General features: G+C 63.0%; 2 protein-coding genes across 2 annotated transcripts; one reads left to right on the top strand and one right to left on the bottom strand.

Annotated features, from left to right (window-relative positions):
• Positions 1-515: 515 nt before the first annotated feature.
• On the bottom strand, positions 516-6,982 carry LOC103539278 (collagen alpha-1(XVIII) chain-like). The gene is made up of 23 exons (XM_030465723.1): positions 6,775-6,982; positions 6,426-6,568; positions 6,104-6,175; positions 5,886-5,936; positions 5,734-5,799; positions 5,286-5,501; positions 4,770-5,132; positions 4,472-4,591; positions 4,337-4,390; positions 4,118-4,144; positions 3,774-3,875; positions 3,514-3,558; positions 3,256-3,327; positions 3,140-3,181; positions 3,004-3,031; positions 2,701-2,750; positions 2,492-2,626; positions 2,276-2,338; positions 2,083-2,151; positions 1,844-1,912; positions 1,464-1,658; positions 1,128-1,240; positions 516-932 (listed from the first exon to the last, which is right to left on the bottom strand). The coding sequence occupies exons 1-23, from the start codon at positions 6,947-6,949 to the stop codon at positions 722-724; spliced, it is 2,481 nt and encodes an 826-aa protein (XP_030321583.1). The 5' UTR covers positions 6,950-6,982; the 3' UTR covers positions 516-721.
• Positions 6,983-9,440: 2,458 nt separating this feature from the next.
• Positions 9,441-17,572, top strand: IGFBP4 (insulin like growth factor binding protein 4). Its single transcript, XM_030466078.1, has 4 exons — positions 9,441-9,856; positions 14,547-14,701; positions 14,876-15,010; positions 15,293-17,572. The coding sequence occupies exons 1-4, from the start codon at positions 9,484-9,486 to the stop codon at positions 15,419-15,421; spliced, it is 792 nt and encodes a 263-aa protein (XP_030321938.1). The 5' UTR covers positions 9,441-9,483; the 3' UTR covers positions 15,422-17,572.

Here is a 17,572-nt window from a genome sequence, read left to right on the forward strand (position 1 = left end):
CGAGGCCCCTTGCCTGCTCGCTGCCCCACAGAGGGGGTGTCAGTGTCAGCTTCTCGGCCATCCCTCCACGCCACGCAGGTCTGGGGGGTCAAACCCCACTGCTGGTACGTCGGGAGGATCGAACTGTGTTCGAGAGAGGCAAACTTCCCACTGTCTGGAAGCTCGGAGAGGAAAACTCAGCAGCTCTGTGCTCCAGAGTCCCGTGCTCCAGCTCCTGGGGGCTGCTGCCGTTCTGTTGACCCAGCGCAACCGGGGCAATGGGGTCTGGAACCCGCTGACCTCACGGTTCCATCCCCCGACCTCAGGTGGGACATTCCAAGCAGGATGAAGCCCACAGGTGGTTCCATACGTTCTCTACCTGTTCCTGTGCCCCGTGTGCCCCAGCATGCGATGTCCTAGGTAGAGACACCTCCCAGTAACATTACAGAGCGTTGAGCATCACCCAAACCACCAACTTTTTTGTGTCTTTATTTCTGGGGCAGTGACAGCATTCACTGGCAGTGCAGGGAGGTGGCTGGGCTCAACCTGTCACCACCGTGCCACCCCACACCTGGGGATCTGCAGGGACATCACAGCCGAGGACAAGCACAGCACATCTGTCCCCTCAGTGCTCCTGCACAGCCTTGATGCTGCAGTTCTTCCCCTGGCATTGCCCACGGAGCTCCCAGGGTTATTTCCCAAAGCCTCCTGGAGTGTGGGGTGTGGGTCACCTGTGCCAGGGTCACCACATGTGCCGGTAGGGAAAGGCCACCTCCACGCAGAGCACTGCCAGTGCCTGGGAGCAGTTGTGTCGCTGCCCTGCCAGCAGCCTGCCCTCATGCAGGGGGGTGGCCAGGCCCTCCCCGGCATCGGAGCTGCGCCAGCCCTGGCAGTCCCGCCTGCGGGCTTGGCTTCCCCGCGGTGTCGATCCGTGCCAGGCCAACTGGTGGGTCCTGTGGATGGGGATAGGGCTGAGAAGGGCTGGGGGACACTCTCTGGGAGCCCCCTCCAGCTCGTTAAGCCAGCTCCTGCATCCTTGCTAGTGCCAGGGGTGAGGGGGTTCTGGTATAGACCCCCACCCCGGTTCCCAGCACAGGTGGGTTCATCTGGGGGCACCCTGATGGCACCTGCCCCACGGCAAGACTCACCAGAGGGGATCTGTCAGCACATTCCGCCTGTTGAAGGAATAGATGGGGCCCTGTAGGGTGGCACTGGCCTGACCCTCAAAGAGGGAGCTCCAGGACTTGGCCAGCAGCTGTCCCTGTGGGCACAAGCATCAACACTGAGCTGGGGCCAGGGAGCTGTGATGATGCCCTCGTCCTGACCACATATGATGACTTCATTTGGGTTCCTCCCAGCTCCCCAAAACACAAGTCCCAAGCATGGCTGGCGTGCAAGACCAGGTAATGATCCCCCCTTTAAATCTCACTGGGGGCCATGGGGCTTTGCCACCAGCAGCCCCCATGAGGGACAGGGCCACCTGCCTTCAGGTTGACAATGGGGAGGGTCCTGTCCGTCCTCTTGACAATGGAGATCAGGTTCTGGGTGGGGGATGACAGGAACGCCCGGAAGGTGCCATAGAGCCCGGCCTCCTGGGACTGCCGGTAGCACTGCAGGTCGGCACCCCGGATCCCACTCATGTCACCCGTGAGAGGCACGTTCAGGGCAGCCAGACGGAGCTGGGAGAGACGGCAGGGTAGTGGGGGGTTCAGGCACTGCCAGGCACCTCTCTCTCCCCTCTTCTTGGGGAACTGTGAGCCTGTGGTGGTGCCAGCTGGGCACAGAGGGTGCTCCTGGGCACCTCTCCCTTGTCTCCCCCAGCTGGGTCACCCATCTCCCACCCCTGGAGCCGGTCATTTCTTACTGATGGGATCCGTGGGGCAATGGTGGTTGGCAGGATCTGGGGCAGTCCTTGTCCTGTCTCCTTATGGACCTGGAATAGGGTGGCTCAGGTCAGCCCAGGGACACCCATCCCTTTGCCATGGGTGCAGCACCCTCCCCACGCCAACAGGACCCCACACTCTGCCTGTGCCAGGCTGGCACTGCCCTGCTGACAGCCCATCCCCATAGCATGTCCCACCCAGCATGGGCAGCAGGGCTCACCAGTGAGTCTGTCAGGGCCAGGGTAGGTGGCCTGGTGTTGGGACTTCTCATCTGCACCCTCTTAGCCTCCTGGATGGAAAGGAGACAGCTAGATGGTTCCATGGGCACCTGTTTCCCCACCACAGCCCTCAAAGAAAGGCTGTGTCCCCTTGCTGGGACATGAGCAGACCTGGCAGCTGTCTGCATCCCTCACCTGGTACCGTGGGGTGGAGGCAGAGGGGTCATCACCGGCAAAGAGCGACTCTGAATCCTCCAGCTGCTCAAGGCAAGGAGCAGAGGGTCAGGTTAAGGGGTACCAGGGTTTCTGCTGCCCCAGTGCCAAATCCAGTCCGGTGCTGGCTACCAGGGCTGCAGCCTGGACCCCCCCCCTCTGCGAGGGACCCCCAGGGGTGTCCTCAGTGCACGGTACCAGGAGGCGGCTCCATCCGGTGGGGGTCCGTAGGAAGGCACTGCTCCCCTCCCGCACATAGACCAGGCTGCCCTCGGGCACGGTGCTGCCCGACCTCAGCATCTGCTCCTTGGACCTGAACACCCAGGTCTGGCGCTGGGGGAATGGAGAGGTTTAGGGCCCCGTCAGACAGTCCCAGGGGCTCTCCCGCGGCACCAGCCAGGACGAACCTGAGGATCGGTGTGGGACTCCTGTGGCTCCACCCGAGGGATGTCAGCGTCTGGAGAGCCCGGAGAGGGGGGTCACAAGGCACCCGGTGCAGGAGGTGACAAAGCACCCAGCACCACAACAAGACATCCTGGCACAGGACCCAGTCCTGCCAGGACGTGGTGGCAATGGTGCTGGCTGCAGAGCCAGGGACTGGTGCAGGGTGGCACAGCCCACAGCCCCAGCACCGCGGAAGGGAGGAAGGCTTCTTGAAAGGTGTTTTTGAGGAGGCTGCAGCACCCCAAACACCCAAGAATCGTCCTTACCTGCTGCCCAGCCTGTGCCAGCGGCTGCCTGTGAAGGTGAGTGCAACCTAGTACTGCCATCAGGCACAGGGACACCCTTCCTGGCACATAGGGAGGTGACAGGGAACCTCTTGGGGACACCAAGGCTGTGGCTTACCGGATGCTTGCAGGGTGTCTGGGGACGAATGGGGTAAATTCTCTGGAAGCAGAGACAAGACGGTTTGTGGGGAGCCCCTCATTTGTGCACACTCACACGTGTGTGCTGGGCCTTACATTGAGGTAGAGGAGACCTGGTGCTCCAGGGGGTCCAGGAGGCCCGGGCGGTCCGGGGGGACCTCGAAGACCCTGTGGTAGAGCAGTGCAGAGATGGGACTCGTCTATTTTGGTGCTGCCTTGTGGAGGGGCAGCTCTAAGACACCCCACCACTGTCCCTCATCCCTCCCTCTCTGTTTCTCTCCCAGGGCTCAACGTCCCTGGGTTGGGACAACATGGAGAGGATGGGAGTGGGGGAGCCCAGGCAGTGTCTCTTACGTGGGGGATGATTGCTCCATAAATCTCTGACTCATCTTTACCACCCTGCAGGGAAAGAGGGAAGATTAAGGCTGACCTTCATCCTTTTCTTCTCCATCTTCCCCCTCTCCATCCTTCCTCCATCCCCCTACAGGGCTGCCAGCAGGCTAAGCCATGGCATGGGACACACAGAGCCACCTGGGCTCTGGCAGCAGGGTCCCCACAGCCAGGCTGGGGTCTCTGGGCACCCCTCAATGTGATGGGGCCCCTTGAGGACATACCGTTTGGTACCCACTGATGGGTACCCAGGAACCAGACTGGCTGCTGGTGCTGGGCAATGGGGGGTGGCCTGGCTTGCATCCATGTTCCCCGTAGCAGCACCCCTGGGGGAGATGCAGAGAGAAGTGTGATTAGAGCCTGTACCCCAGTGTGACTCTCCCTCCCCATAACCCACCACATTTGGGGACACGAGCAGTGCCACTGAGGCTCAGTGAAGGCTCTGCCCTGGCATAGAGAGGTTGGGGGGAGCAGAGGCAGTGCACGAGGCTCAGGGGTTCACACTCAGGGTGTGGGATTGGGACTGCCCCTGCCACTCCCCTCCACACAGGTGCTTGTGGCTACAAACCCGCTCTCCAGGGTCGCCCTTTTCTCCCTGGAAGGAAAGCAGAGAGGTGCTGTAGGTTCCCTGTCTTTTCTAGTGCCCCATCACAGCATCGTGCCTCACTCCACAGGTAACACCCGCCATGGAGCTGTACACATGTGCTGGCACCAGGGAGCAGCCATGGCCAATGCCATCCCCATGTTCTTGTTGCCACCACCCAGTGTGACCACTCCCCCAGCCCACCTTGGGGCCCGGTGGCCCAGATGATCCACGGTGCCCTGCGTGGTGCAAGTCACACTGGAAGGTGAGGATGAGCCGGGGTGAGTGTGGGGCTGCCCCCTGCCCTCAAGCACCCACAACCTGGGACCCTCTACTCACCCTGTACTCCCCTGGTGGCCCTGGCGGTCCCATGGGACCGGGCATGCCAGGGGCTCCCATCTCTCCGGTGCGGCCGGGGGTCCCTGGCATGCCGGGTAGTCCATGCTCACCCTTCTCACCCTGCAGGCACAGAGCAGTGGAGGCTCAGCACCCCGTGTGCCCCCAGGCCCTGCAGCCCCAGAGTCCTCTGTGGTGCTCAGTGTTGGGGGCTGCTCCTGGCCGGGGCAGAACATTCCCCCCCTCTCTGATTCTGCTCTGGCCCCAGGGCTGTGGAGGGGCTGGGCTGGGACCCCCTTACCTTTAGTCCTGGGAATCCTGGCTCCCCTCGGAGCCCTGGTTTGCCAGGGAGTGACACAGGTCCTGGGGGACCAGGAGCTCCATCGTGCCCAGGCACCCCAGGGGGCCCTTGTGGACCTGGAATCCCTGGTGCCCCTGGGGGTCCGTCTGGCCCAGCTGAACCTGGAGACCCCGGGGGCCCTTCAGCCCCAGGAAATCCGGGTGGTCCCACAGTCCCTGGTGGTCCGGGGGGTCCTGGTTGTCCCTCCCTCCCGGGAACCCCAGGGGGCCCTTCGTGGCCTGGGTAGCCCGGGGGTCCAGGCAGACCAGGCAGCCCAGGGGGCCCTGGATGTCCTGGGTTCCCTGCAGAGCTGGGCAATCCCAGCTGCGCGTCAGGTTGGAGGGAGAGAGGAAAGAGAGAGCAGAGTGAGTGAACATCCATGTCCTGTCCCCTGGTCCTGCTCCTCTAGGCTGCAGGGGACAGACACGACAGCCAGTGCCAGCATCATCCACCCGTGTACCTCATCCCCCTGCTCACCTCATTCTCTGATCCCTCAGGAAGGGCAGCGGGCAGGAGTGAGCTCCTGTCTCCCCGGGGGCCTGATGGTCCTGGGGGCCCCGGTGGTCCTGGAGGACCTGGGGGGCCCCGGGGACCCTGGTGTCCCGGCTGCCCTGGGTTGCCAGTCTTCCCTTTCTCCCCAGATAACCCGGGCTGTCCTCTCTCTCCTGGGTACCCTCGGTCACCTTTCTCTCCCTGTCAGGGAAAGGCAGAGCTGGCTCCTGGCACTCTCCTCTGCCAGCACCCACGGGGGACACACTGCCCCTCTGCCAGCTGAATTGCCCCCCAACCCAGACCCCCGAAGCAAGAGTCCAAATCTATATCAGAAAACGTTTTGTAGGGCCAAAGGAGCCACGGGATTTGTCCAAGCAGGTCCCTGGGGGTTACCAAGCCCCTGTGCCTCTCCCCAGGGGGGATACCACTGCACCTTTGGGCCGGGGAGCCCGGGGGGGCCGGGGCGCACAGGGCAGATGCAGCCAGAGCCGTTATTGATCTGGAGAGGGAGGAGAGAGCAGTGAGCTGCGGGACGGGAGCAGGGGCTGCAGAGTCCGGCACGGGCACCCTGCGCCCACCCCTCACCTGGAGTGCAGGGTCCGTCTTCGGGGTCGGGGGCAGCCCCTTTGCTGTCGTCTGTGCAGAGGAGAAGAGGGGCTGAGTGTGAGACCCCCCCCAGCACCCTGCCCACCCCCTTCAGTATTGTCCTTGTCCCACCCTGCTGGCCCATTTCCCCAGAGCCCCTCGGCTGGGTGCCCTTCCCAGACTTCCCCTCACAGCCCCCCCAAGGACCCCTCCACCACCTTGATCTGCAGAAACTCCTCTTCCTCTGCGCTCCCCTCGAAGATCTCTGGGGTGGCCATGGGTCGATGCTGCTGGGTGAATGGGGATTGTTCAGTGCACAGCTGGGGTGGGGGTGAGGGTCCTGAGGGGCATGTGGAACCCTCCGACAGCCATCACTGCCCCAAGCCGGGGGTGGAGGCTGAGCCCCACTGCTGCTGTGGGGCAGACAGGAGGAGCTGCCGCAGGGCAAGAGATAAGGGCAAGGACGCAGCGAGGCGTCCGGATGGGGAATTTTGAGCTGGCTGGAGGAGCAGGAGAGGGACACTGCCCGGGGAAGGTCACCTGGTCCCGTCTGCGCGGTGGGGCATGGCCCGGGCCCTTCGCTGCTGCCCTGGCAAAGGGCTCCCGGCGTCTGGGGGCTGTCGCCAGAGGGGGTTTGCTCAGCAGCATCTTCCTGGAGGTCTCCACACTGCCAGTGTCTACATCTGCAGGAGTAAAGGGGTGATGGGGCTGGAGACAAACTGGGGGAGCACAGCACTCCCAGTTCCCAGCACTTGCTGCAGCCAGAGCGATGCCACCAGCAGCCCACACCCCACCCTCCAACCATACGCTGGAGGTGGCCCCCTTGCTGGGGTGCAGGAGCTGGGGGTGCTGGGGAAGCTGTGTCCACCCACATGCCCCCCTTGCCTACCTTTCTTCCCATCCAGGGTGGGTTTTGCAGGAGCTGTGGGGTTGGTGCCCGGGTCTGGTGTGGTGTCCTCCAAGCCCAGGTAATACCACTGAGCTGTGGTGAGGGGCAGGTGCCCTGACAGCACCAAGAGGATGCAGAGAGTGGAGAGGAGGTGCTGGGGGCTGCAGGACCCCATGGCACGGCCTCGGGGCCAGGCTGCAAGGGGTGGGGGGCCCTGGCTCATCCTGCTCTCCCACTCTCTGGTCCCGTGGCCCCGGCCCTGCTCTCGCTGTTATCACATCGGTCCCGCATGCCTGACACGCCCCTCGCCCGCCCCAGCCCTCGCATCCCACGGGCCGCATCCGGCGGGGGCTGAGCATCCATCCTGACGGGTCGCCCTCCGTCCCACCCACCAGGGACAAGGAGGGCAGCCGGGAACCGTGGGGAAGGGAGCCAGGGACAGGAGGACCATCTGGGACCAAGGCGAGGGAGGACTGGGAAGGAGGGGATGTTGCTTGGAAATGAGGAGTAAAGGCAGAGTGTGGGGGGGGTTGGCTGAAAGCAAGGGGCATGGGAGCAGAGGAAGCAGCCGGGTGCTGATGCCTGGTACTGAGAAGGGATGGAGATGGGCTGGGCCTGGGGATGGGACTGAGAGAGCTCAGGAGGTGTCGGGGTCCTGCAGGGGGTGTACCCTGCAGTGTCACCATCCACCTTTAGCTGGGGGTCTTCAGCCCTGTCTGACCCCCAGCCCCCGTGCTGGCCAGCAGCCTCTCCCCAGGCCTGGGGGTTGCTCCACACCCTGCTTGGGGTAGTTGTGGGAGAGTAGCCTGAGCCCCCCACAGCCTCAGGAACCCCAAAGAGCCACCAAAGTTGGGCAAGACATCGGTGGGAGCCCACAGAGCCTGGGAGCTGGGAGCATGGGGCTGCCCCGGCACAGGCAGGAGAGCTGGGCTGCACCCAGCACCCAGCACCCTCCTCAGCTGCAGGGCTATGATCTTAGGGTGGGAGGCAGTGTGGCTGTGGGGTGCAGCAGCCTTGGCCTCTTCTCCATCTTGCAGGATGGTGCTGGGACGGGGCCCAGGAAGTGCTGTGCCTGGCCAGAGGGGAGAGCCCTGGGGCTGTGCAGTGAGTGTGTGCCTGTCTCTGTCCCCCAGCAGTGCCGCTCTGCCTCTCCCCGCAGACACAACAGTCTCTGTCATGGGCGCTCGGCGCTGCCAAAGCCTGATAAGGTGCCACGGCCAGAGCGGGGCTGGGCACCTGTTTGGGTTTGATCCCTACTTGGACACCGTGTCAAGGCTGGTGCCTGTGCCCTGAGTCACGGCCACTGTGCAGCAGTGCCAGGCAGGGCAGAGGCTTCAGGCTCCTTGCAGGGCCCCTGTGCTGGTTGGGAAGGGAGAAGGGGGACTGGGGAGCATGAGGAGGACACACACAGGCCCTGTCCTGCTCTGTCCCAGCTGCTGCCCGTGTTCTGACTGCGTGTTCAGTACTGCACAGGAGAGAGATGATCCTGGGAGTCCTCGTGGTCAGTGCTACCAGTGCTGGCACTCAAGCCTCAAAATACCAGTTTGACCACTAGATGTGCTCAGCCATGAGATGAGTTTGAGGTTCTCAGCACAGGCCCTGCATTACAGGCTGGCTCTGCTCCCCTCATCCCACTCACTACACTCAGTCCCACACCAGGACCAGGGCCAGCATGGTGACATGGCCAGCACCCAAGTGCTGCTGTGCCAGTGTGTCCCTGTGTGTGCAGGACACAGGTCCCTGCAGCTACTCCTTATCCCATGACACGAGTTCAGCCGTAGCCCGGCCTTCAGCACACCCTGTCCTCCACCCCAAGGCCTCTCCTGCCCCGTCCAGTCAGGTCCTCCCTGTGCTCCCAAGCCTCGCGCTGGTTCAGATGCCCCTGGAGCAGCTTGCGGGTCACCAGGTCCCCGGGTGCTGCTGGGGGACCGTCCTCTCAGGCTCAGGGAATGGCCGCTGCCGTCTCCCTGTCCCCTGCCCTCCCACCGTGCTGTCCACTCCAGCCCGTGCGCTGCGGGTCTGGCGGGACCAAGATGCGGGGGAGAATACTCGGGCTCACGATTTTCCAAAGTAGCCACTAGGTGCCGGCAGCCTTCAACTGATGGCGGCCTGTGCGGGGCCCGGGGGTCTCGGGGAGCAGGGAGATGCGGGGCCGACCCGGGGTGTCCCTGGTGGACTTGGGCTGACCTGCCCCTGCTGCTGTTTTACCGGCAGCGATTGTGTCCCCGCCGGGGACCCTAATATCGGGGGCCAGGAGCCCACCCCGGGCTGCCTCACTCTGGGGGGCTTGGCCACAGCCCTCGAGATGCGGCCCCGTCTGCTTTCCACCCTTCCCAGTTCGTCCCAGTCGCTTTCAGGAGCGTGAGGGCGGGCCGGGGCAGCGGGGCTGCGAGGAAGAGGCGGGTGGTCCGCGGGGCGGCACCGGGGGGGTCGGGGGGCAGAGGGCCGGGGCTCTCCGTGTTGCCCGTCCGTGCCCCACGCCTCGGAGGTGCCCCGCCGGTTGCCCCGGTGCTGCAGCCGCCGGCCGCGGGTGCCCCCGTCGGCGGGGAGCGGCTCTCCTGGTGCCTTCCCTGCCGGGGGCGGCGGGGGCGGCCCCGCCGGTGGCCCCGGTGCCGGCGGCAGGAGGTGTGGCCAGGGGCCGCATAAAGCCACCGCCGCCACCGCCCCGCGCCGCCAGCAGCGGGGCCGGAGCGCGGGCGCGGAGCCGCCATGCGCGGGGCCACCGGGCTCTCGCTGCCGCCGGTGCTGCCGGTGCTGCTGGTGCTGCTGGCGGCGGCAGCGGGACCGGGCGGCGGCGAGGAGGCGATCCAGTGCCCGCCGTGCTCGGAGGAGCGGCTGGCGCGCTGCAAAGCCCCGCAGGGCTGCGCGGAGCTGGTGCGGGAGCCGGGCTGTGGCTGCTGCGCGACCTGCGCCCTCGGCCGCGGCACCGCCTGCGGGGTCTACACCGCCCGCTGCGGAGCGGGGCTGCGCTGCTACCCCCCCCGCGGCGTGCCCCGGCCCCTCCACACCCTCATGCACGGTCAGGGCATCTGCACAGACCTGGCCGACGTCGAGGCCATCCAGGAGAGCCTCCAGCCCCCAGGTAAGGCCGGCCGGGGGGCGCAGGGAGGGTGTCCCCCAAAAGCCCCCGTTTGTGCCAAACACTCTCTTGACAAGAGCTGGGGCGGGGTTCAGGGCTCAGGCGGGATCAGGGATGGGTGTGCATGAAGCACATCCGAGGGCATGAGCTGCCACAGCCGGGTACCAGCGAGTCACCTTCGTGCCAGCCACCATGGCAGGTGGCACTGCGTGTGGCACCTCACAGGGACTCATCTCATGGCATGCCCTGGCTTCAGAGAGCCCCTTGACCAGCTCCGGGTAGCTGCAGGCACCCGTGGCCTTTGGGGAGAGGTCCCAGCTGCCAGGGAATCTCCCTTTGGAGTGTGACTCCTGTGCTGCCCCTTCCCTGGGATGCTGCCAGTGGCTCTGCCCACACTGCCCGCTGGAAGCAGAAAAGAGGCCTGAGGGCACCTGCTTCCCTCACAGGCAGGGCTCTGCCAACAGGTGTGTCCCTGGTCAGAGAAACCTGCTGCCTGCAGGTTCTGCCCACATCTGCCTGCTCCAAGACCCTCTTGCAGGTGTTGATCATGGCCCCTGTCACCTCCGTGGTGCTCAGGAAGGGTCTAGGGAGTAGAGTCAGAGGTGAGAGAGCTCAGCCCTGGAGCAGTGCAAGTTGCACTGTGGTTCTGCCAGCGGGAAGAGAGCCACTCCTGGGAGATGGGTGTGGAGACCCGACACCTGGGCTGTCCTCACTGTGGGTCTGAGTGCCACACTCCCCCTTTCTCATCATGGGGGTTGATGGGGACCATGTCCCCTAGAGATGAGGAGGAGCATCCTACCGTGGGATGGTCCATGAGCTGGTCCTAGCCCTGTGTCCCCGTGCAGGGCCCCTGGAACTCCCTGAGGGGCAGAATCATCTGGAGCAGTGCTGCCCCATTCACCCCATGGGCCTGATCTTCCCTCCTTGCATACCTGGTCCACAGCAGCTTTGCTGGTGTTCCTGTGGTTTGGAGGGACCCTTTGTGGATGCATCCCTCCAGCCTCCCCTCTCCGTGGGCAGGAGTTGGCCGTGAATGCTTAGCACGGTGTCTGCTGTGGAGACCCCTGCCCCACCTGCCTGTCCCCATCCCCACATCCTGCAGGAGCTGTCTGGGCTCCCTGGCCCGTGGCTGCACAGGGCTGCCAAGGCCTGTTGGTTTTGGCTGTGCCCCGTGTAACGCAGCATTTTTTCCCAGAGCCTTTAGGAAACAGATTTGCAGTTTTTTCCTTTCCTCCCCGCAGTGTTTTGGCCTTGCTGAGGACGGGTGGGTGGCAGTGGGAGCAACCTCACAGGTGGCAGGACGGGGCAGGGGTGATCACCTTTGCTTGGGACAGCTAGGCAGGTTGCAGACAGGACACCCCACAGCATGGTGCCTGGTGGAGCTCTCGTGGGAAAGTCCCGGTGGGACATCCAAGCTGCGGGTCCCTGTCCCACTCTGGCAGCCCAGAGCCAGCGGGAGCATGGGGCTGGGGGCTGCATCACAGCCCTGCCTGGCACTGCAAGGGCACCCTGGCACAGCCGGTGCATCTGATGGGTCCCCTCGGGGTAAGCAGAGGGGAATTAAATGCCTATTTAGTTGCACAGGCATGCGGAGCAGGTGTCCCCTGGCTGCACCCCCATCCCCCTTGGCTGAGCCTATATTGGGTGCCTGGTGAGTGTAGGCTGCAGCAGGCGGGTGGCTGGGAAGTGGTGAAGCTGCAGCTTCTACAGTAAACACTTTGTCCTGTCCGGGGGCTCAGCCCGGGGGGCTCCGCATTCCAGGGAAGAGGCTGGGATCGGCGGGGGCTGGGCTTTCCGAGAGGCTGGGTGATGGCTCCTTACTCCATCACCAGGAAAGAGCCTTCCTGCCCACCCGGGACCCATGGCACCCATGGGACAGGAGTTTCTAGGAAGCAAGGGAGCAGGTAGCCTCTCTCCTGGCCCAAGACCCTCACCCGTGGCTGCAGGTCTCAGGCCAAGGGGCAGGAGGTGCCTGGTGCCTGCACCCCAGGCCCCTTGTGCTTGGCTGGAGCCAGCACTCGACAGGACAAGCTCAGATGTCCCTGTGCTGGCGACTGCCAAGGCAAGAGCCCTGGCAGGCAGGAGCTGCACCACGGGCCTGGCAGGGTCACCGGCTGGTGACACCAGAGGTGCTGGAGGGGGAAGTGGGGGGTGCTGGGACACTGTGGCTCTTCTGCTGTGTTGGCCACAGACATGTGGATGTGTCGCGGTGGACCATGGGGCATCTGGGGTCCTTTGGGTTGGGGATGGGTGAGGGAATGGGGCTCTGCGGGGTCCTGGAGAGTCGTCCCTCTCCCATGGACGTGCACACGGTCCTGGGTCTTCACTCGCTGCTCCGGGCTCTGCTCCCACGGGAGCCACGCGGTGGAGCCGGAGCCTTTCGCTGCTCCCTCGGGCTCAGCACCGCAAATCACAAGTTGGGCACGTGACCAACCTCATTTGCAGCTCCCGTTAATAAGGCGATGCTGAATGATTCGTTTGTGTCCCCTGTCTGCAGGCCCAGCCGAAGGCCAGGCAGAAACTGTCCTTATGCTGGTACAGGGCAGCCGATCCATGTGGCTGGTGAGGGCAGCACCCACCCCCATCCCCTTGGCACATGCTTCCATCCCAAACCCAGCAATGGGGTTTCCCCAGACCTCAGCCAAGCTGGCAACCCTATTTCTGCCTGTCCTCTCCTGCTGGCACAGCCCCTACTGTGACCAGCAGCACCAGGGGAATGGTGGATAGTGCATGCTGGCGGGTTGGGAGCCTCCAGGTTCCAGAAGTTGCTTTTCCACACCTTTATGTGTGAGTTCAAGGAGTTTCCCCATCCAGCTGGTGCTGGATCCAGCTGCTGAGGGAGGTGAGAGGCTCTTCAAGCTGCTGCAGGTTGCTCAGTGCCTGGCAAAGTCACCCCCAGGACTGCAGTGGCCCCTGCCATGGGGAGGAACCCCAGGGTCAGCATGCAAGTTGGGGGATCGTGGGTCAGAGGCCTCTGCCCCCAGAGCCAAGTGCCATCAAGAGCCACCTTGCTGCCCAAAGGCACTGATGCTTCATGTGGCCTTGTGAAAATGTTACTGGCATCTGGTTTTACTTAAGGCGAGATATTTGATGCTCTGAGGGTGCAGCAGGGGGAGAAGGAGGTGTCTGTTTGGGATGGAGCTGGGTGAGGGCTTCATGAGGGCAGAGCAGGCAGCTCGGTGCCTCCTGGTCCTTTCCCTGGTGTGGTAGCAGTGCGTGGAGGAGCTCAGCATGGTGGTCCCCACCTGTGCCAAAATTCTGGCCTGGCTCTTCCTTGTGTGTCTCCTCCAGGAGATGCAGGGGAGAGGCAGGGGAGGGAAGGAGCATCTCTGCCCGAGCCTCACAGCCCTCCGCTTGGCTTTGCTGCCTCCATTGCACCATGGCCCCTGGTTGGTGTTGCCCAGGTTGGCATCACTCTGCACAGGGTCCTGGAGACTTTGGGTTTGTGTTTCAAATTTCAAGGGCATGAGCCATTTCCTGGAAAAAACCTGACAGATTAAACAAAAAACAAATAACACGAATGAAGGAGAAGGGTGTCATCGGAGCTCCACAGTGAACTTTACCCGGGTGCTGGGAGCTGGTCCAGGAGCCCTTCGCTGCGGGAGAGTTGCTGTGTGAGGTGTCGATGGGAGAACAGGCCTGGGATCCCCTGGGGATGTGGGTCTGACCCCACTGCCTCCCCGCGGGCAGGGCCGGTACCGGGCATCACCCCGGCAACCTCCAGTTCTGAGAGCCCCTGGGTGCTGCACTGTACCCATCCCCTGCCTGCTTTGGGAAGGTTTCTCACCTTGCCGGCTGCAATATTGCTTAGCATAAGCCCAGCCCGGGATGAAGTCGTGCAGGGAGCCCTGGCTCCTTCCTCTGACAGTCCAGGAGCCCCGGCTCCCTGGGGCATTCCCCATCCATGGGGTGTTAACGGGCCCCAAACCGGAGAGACCGGCAGCTTTTTGAAAAATAAAGTCGCGCCGAGAGCTCGGGTCTCATGATGCTCCCTCCAGCTGCCAACATCTGGGACCGCAGTTTGGCCGTGCTCCTGGCGCAGGAGAGGATGCCAAGCACCGCCTTTCAGGATTGGCCCCGCGGGAGATTAACTTTCTTATTCCAGGAATTTCTTCTTTCATGTCTTGGCGGGGGCTGTGCCCTACGGCAGAACACGGCTCTGCTGCTGCCCACTGCCCCCATTCCCACAGCAGCTCCTCAGAGGCAGCATTCTGGGGGCACTGGGATGTTCCCTGGCTCCCTGGCTGCGCATCCCGGGGTTACCTTCCAGCTCTGTGGATCCATGGGCGAGCACCCCGTGCCTGGTGGCTAGTGGCCAGCTGGGGCACAAACAGACCCTCGGGCTGCACAGACACACTGGAGCAAGTGCCCGGTGCTCTCGCAGTCTGCGTTTGCAACCCTACGGTAACAGCCATGGCAACGAACCTGTGAATCGTGGCTAATTAGTTAATGAGTTGTAAGATACTCCCAGGAGCCACTTGTGGTGCTGCCGAAGAGCTCAGCCCAGTGCAGGGCATGGGTGGGAGGGGACCCAGGGCTGGGGGTGACACCTGTGGGGAACAGGGTGGGTGGTGTGGGGTCCAGCTGCACATTGCTATTGGGGGTGTCTGTTGCTCTGTGGAGGCTGAGCTGGGCCATTGCCCTCCCTGGGTTTGCCCCATGTTGCTGAGCCCCCTCTGGTCTCTACTTGCAGAGAAGGAGGAGATCGACCACCCCAACAACAGCTTCAGCCCCTGCAGCATCCATGACCGCAAGTGCCTGCAGAAGCAGCAGGCCAAGCGGGTCAACAATGGCAACAAGATGCGCAGCAGTGGGAGTCCCTATCACCGCGAGGAGACGCGGCCCATTGTGAGCACCACCGGGCACTGGGGCGGCACTGGGGCAGCACTGGGCTGGGGGGTGCAGGATGGATGCTGACTGCACCAGCATGGGGATCCCGTGGTGCTGAGTGCTGGGGGTGGATGTGCTGGGGTGGGGGCAACCCCCATCCTTGCTGCTAGCTGAGCCCCCCTCTTCCCACAGGTGCAGGGCTCATGCCAGAGCGAGCTGCACCGGGCGCTGGAGAGGCTGGCGGCCTCGCAGACCCGCACCCACGAGGACCTCTACGTCATCCCCATCCCCAACTGCGACCGCAATGGCAACTTCCATCCCAAACAGGTGGGACTGGCTCTTCCTCATCATGGGACACTGGGGGGCATTTTGCTGAGCCAGGATGAGGCTGGGAGGGGGACATAGATGGGACAGTGCTGGGTCATGGCAGAGCCACCCACAGCTCCTGCCTTCAGTGAGTGGCAGTGGGAAATGCCCTTTGGGTGTTGTGGACCCCTTTGGAAAAGCCCTAGGGTGGGATGGGGGTGAGCAGGCAGCCCATGGGGACAGGGCTGTGGGGACAGGGCTGTGGGGACAGTTGGGCACCCCTCACTTAACCTGTCCCCTCAGTGTCACCCGGCGCTGGACGGACAGCGGGGCAAGTGCTGGTGTGTGGACCGCAAGACAGGGGTGAAGCTGCCAGGCTTCCTGGAGCTGAAGGGGGACTTGGACTGTCACCAGCTGGCGGACAGCATGTGAGAGTGACTGCTGCGGCCCCACACCGTGCGGCAGCCAAGATACCCGTCAGGGCTGCATAGGAGAGGGGACATGGCCATCCAGTGGCTCCCTGGTGCCGGGGGACCGCAGCGCAGGCCTCAGATTGCTGGTGTGCTCTGTGCCACAGGCTGCCCTCAGCACGGGGCACAACACTGCCATGACCACTAGCTGCCACTGCCAAGGGGTCCCCAGCACATGCCAGCGGCACCTCCATCCTGCACGGACACTTGCGTGGACAGATGCTGCCCCGTGGTGACCCCCAGCTTCTAACTCAGCCCTTCCGTGGTGCAGGACCCAGACCCTGGCCCCACAGTGGCCGCAGCTCTGCTGACACCCATGGGTTCCTTGGTGGCACCCCTGCCCGCAGTGCCTTGCTGTCCCCACCTTGCTGTCCTCTATGTGCAAGCAGCAGCAGAAGTGCCTCGCCCTGCCCTTCCCTGTGGCGGGTGGCTGCCCGGGCATGCACCAGGGGGACCTGAGCAGCTTGGGGGGGAGGCCAGAGGGACCACTGGCCATAGTCTACCCAGGTCCCTCCCTGGCTGCACGTCCCCACGGCTTGGGCATGCGATGGGCATCGTAGCCACATGGAGCAATAGGAGACCCTCCCCCTCCCTGCTGCAGCCCCCCAGCATAGGAACCCCTCGCCCTATGGCCTGGGAAGCCCCTGCCCCACAACCCAGCCCCATCCCGCTCCCTGTGCAGGGACAGAGCGGGAGATTGCAGCGTTTTTCTCCCTCTTGTCCCATCTCTCCCAGTCCCATCCTGGTGGCAAGGGGTTGGGGCAGCCCCAGGCATGCAGGGGACATCCCTGTGGGTGCTGGCTGTGAGGGGAGAGTTGAGGGATGAGGGATAACGAGGAAATGCCTCACATCAGAAAGGGCTTCTTTTAAGGCTTTTTTTCCTTCCCCCAAAATTTTCAGTATTTAAAAAATTTTGCTGTTGGGGTCTTAAAACAAACTGTGTGGCCACCAAGTCTGAAATCCTCTGTCTCAGCAGAGCAGGGCACTGCTGGCCATGGCTTCTGTCTTCTCCTCTTCCAACTTGGCCAACGTGACAAAACCAAGATGAATTTTTGGAAGTCTTAGTGTTGGGATCTGTGTATTTCACCAGCGTGAAGTTCTCAGCTGAGCAATTGTCACTATTTTTGTAGCAATTATTTTTCTTCTTTTTCCTTTGAAGCTCTTCTGTTGGAGCTGGGCTGGAAATTTTTCACCTAAATGTCTTTTCGGTGAGAAATGGCCACACTGGCTGCCATGGCAAGGGTGCCAAAGACAGAAGGGATTTTGCCAATCCCTCCCCCTGACCTTCCCCCCCACGACCACAGCCGCAGAGGGAGGTTTTGGTTTTCCATGTGGATTCTTCCCAGCCATTCTGGTGGGTGCCAAAGCCCCCGATGGGAACAAAATGTTTCAGTTTTAGTGAAACACCTTCTGCACCCCTAGGAGCTCCCCAGCACAGCACTGGCAGGGACATCCCCGTGTCTCAGTGGGTGGGGTTGGGGACTGGTGAGCACCACTGTCCCACTGGCCAGGATGGAGCTGGTACAGGACAGTGCTGGCACTAGGTTCAGTGTTTCAGCTCGTGGGCATAGCTTCACCTGGCTCCTCCTCTGGTGACAAGGGTCCCCATGTCACATCCTGTGCCCCCAGGTGGGTCCAGCACCTTGCTTCGTGTCCCTGCACTCCAGCCCCCCACCCAGCAGGGTCCCACTGGGCACTGAGGGTGGGATTCCCCGGGTGTAGGGCGCTGCTGGGGACAGTGCCTGGTGATAGCTGGCAGCCCCTCACACCCAGAGCAGCCTGTGGAGCCTGCTTCAGTTTTGGGGTGGCTACAGGGGTGACCAGGGACACTGGCACTCACCAGGGACACATTCTGTGTCCAGCGCAGAGGACTCCTGGGTTTTGTATCGTCTCTCCTGTAGTTTAAGGCTGTATTTACACATGATCATATCCCAGCGTAAAGCTCCCCAACCCCTGCTGCGTTTTTTTGGGGCTGATTTGATTTCTGTCAGCTCCTCCTGGGCCAAGCCCACCCCCTTCAGACCCCCGTGTAGCACCGACCTCCCTTTTACAGTAAACTTGAACCTTTGTATCTTCAAAAGAAAAAAAAAGGCAATGACTGTATTTAACTATC

This window comes from Calypte anna, chromosome 27 (assembly GCF_003957555.1).
Source record: "Calypte anna isolate BGI_N300 chromosome 27, bCalAnn1_v1.p, whole genome shotgun sequence".
NCBI classification, from domain to species: Eukaryota; Metazoa; Chordata; class Aves; order Apodiformes; family Trochilidae; genus Calypte; species Calypte anna.

What these genes read in the sequence shown, in the direction of transcription:
- IGFBP4 (XM_030466078.1), top strand. Translation starts at nt 9,484, where the DNA reads ATGCGCGGGGCCACCGGGCTCTCGCTGCCGCCGGTGCTGCCGGTGCTG. An exon ending in GGAGAGCCTCCAGCCCCCAG is followed by an intron (nt 9,857 to 14,546) that starts GTAAGGCCGGCC and finishes CTCTACTTGCAG; the next exon opens with AGAAGGAGGAGATCGACCAC. An exon ending in GCAACTTCCATCCCAAACAG is followed by an intron (nt 15,011 to 15,292) that starts GTGGGACTGGCT and finishes CTGTCCCCTCAG; the next exon opens with TGTCACCCGGCGCTGGACGG.
- LOC103539278 (XM_030465723.1), bottom strand. Translation starts at nt 6,949, where the DNA reads ATGGGGTCCTGCAGCCCCCAGCACCTCCTCTCCACTCTCTGCATCCTC. An exon ending in TGGCACAGGCTGGGCAGCAG is followed by an intron (nt 2,751 to 3,003) that starts GTAAGGACGATT and finishes CGGGCTCTCCAG; the next exon opens with ACGCTGACATCCCTCGGGTG. An exon ending in CCGGATGGAGCCGCCTCCTG is followed by an intron (nt 2,339 to 2,491) that starts GTACCGTGCACT and finishes TGCCTTGAGCAG; the next exon opens with CTGGAGGATTCAGAGTCGCT.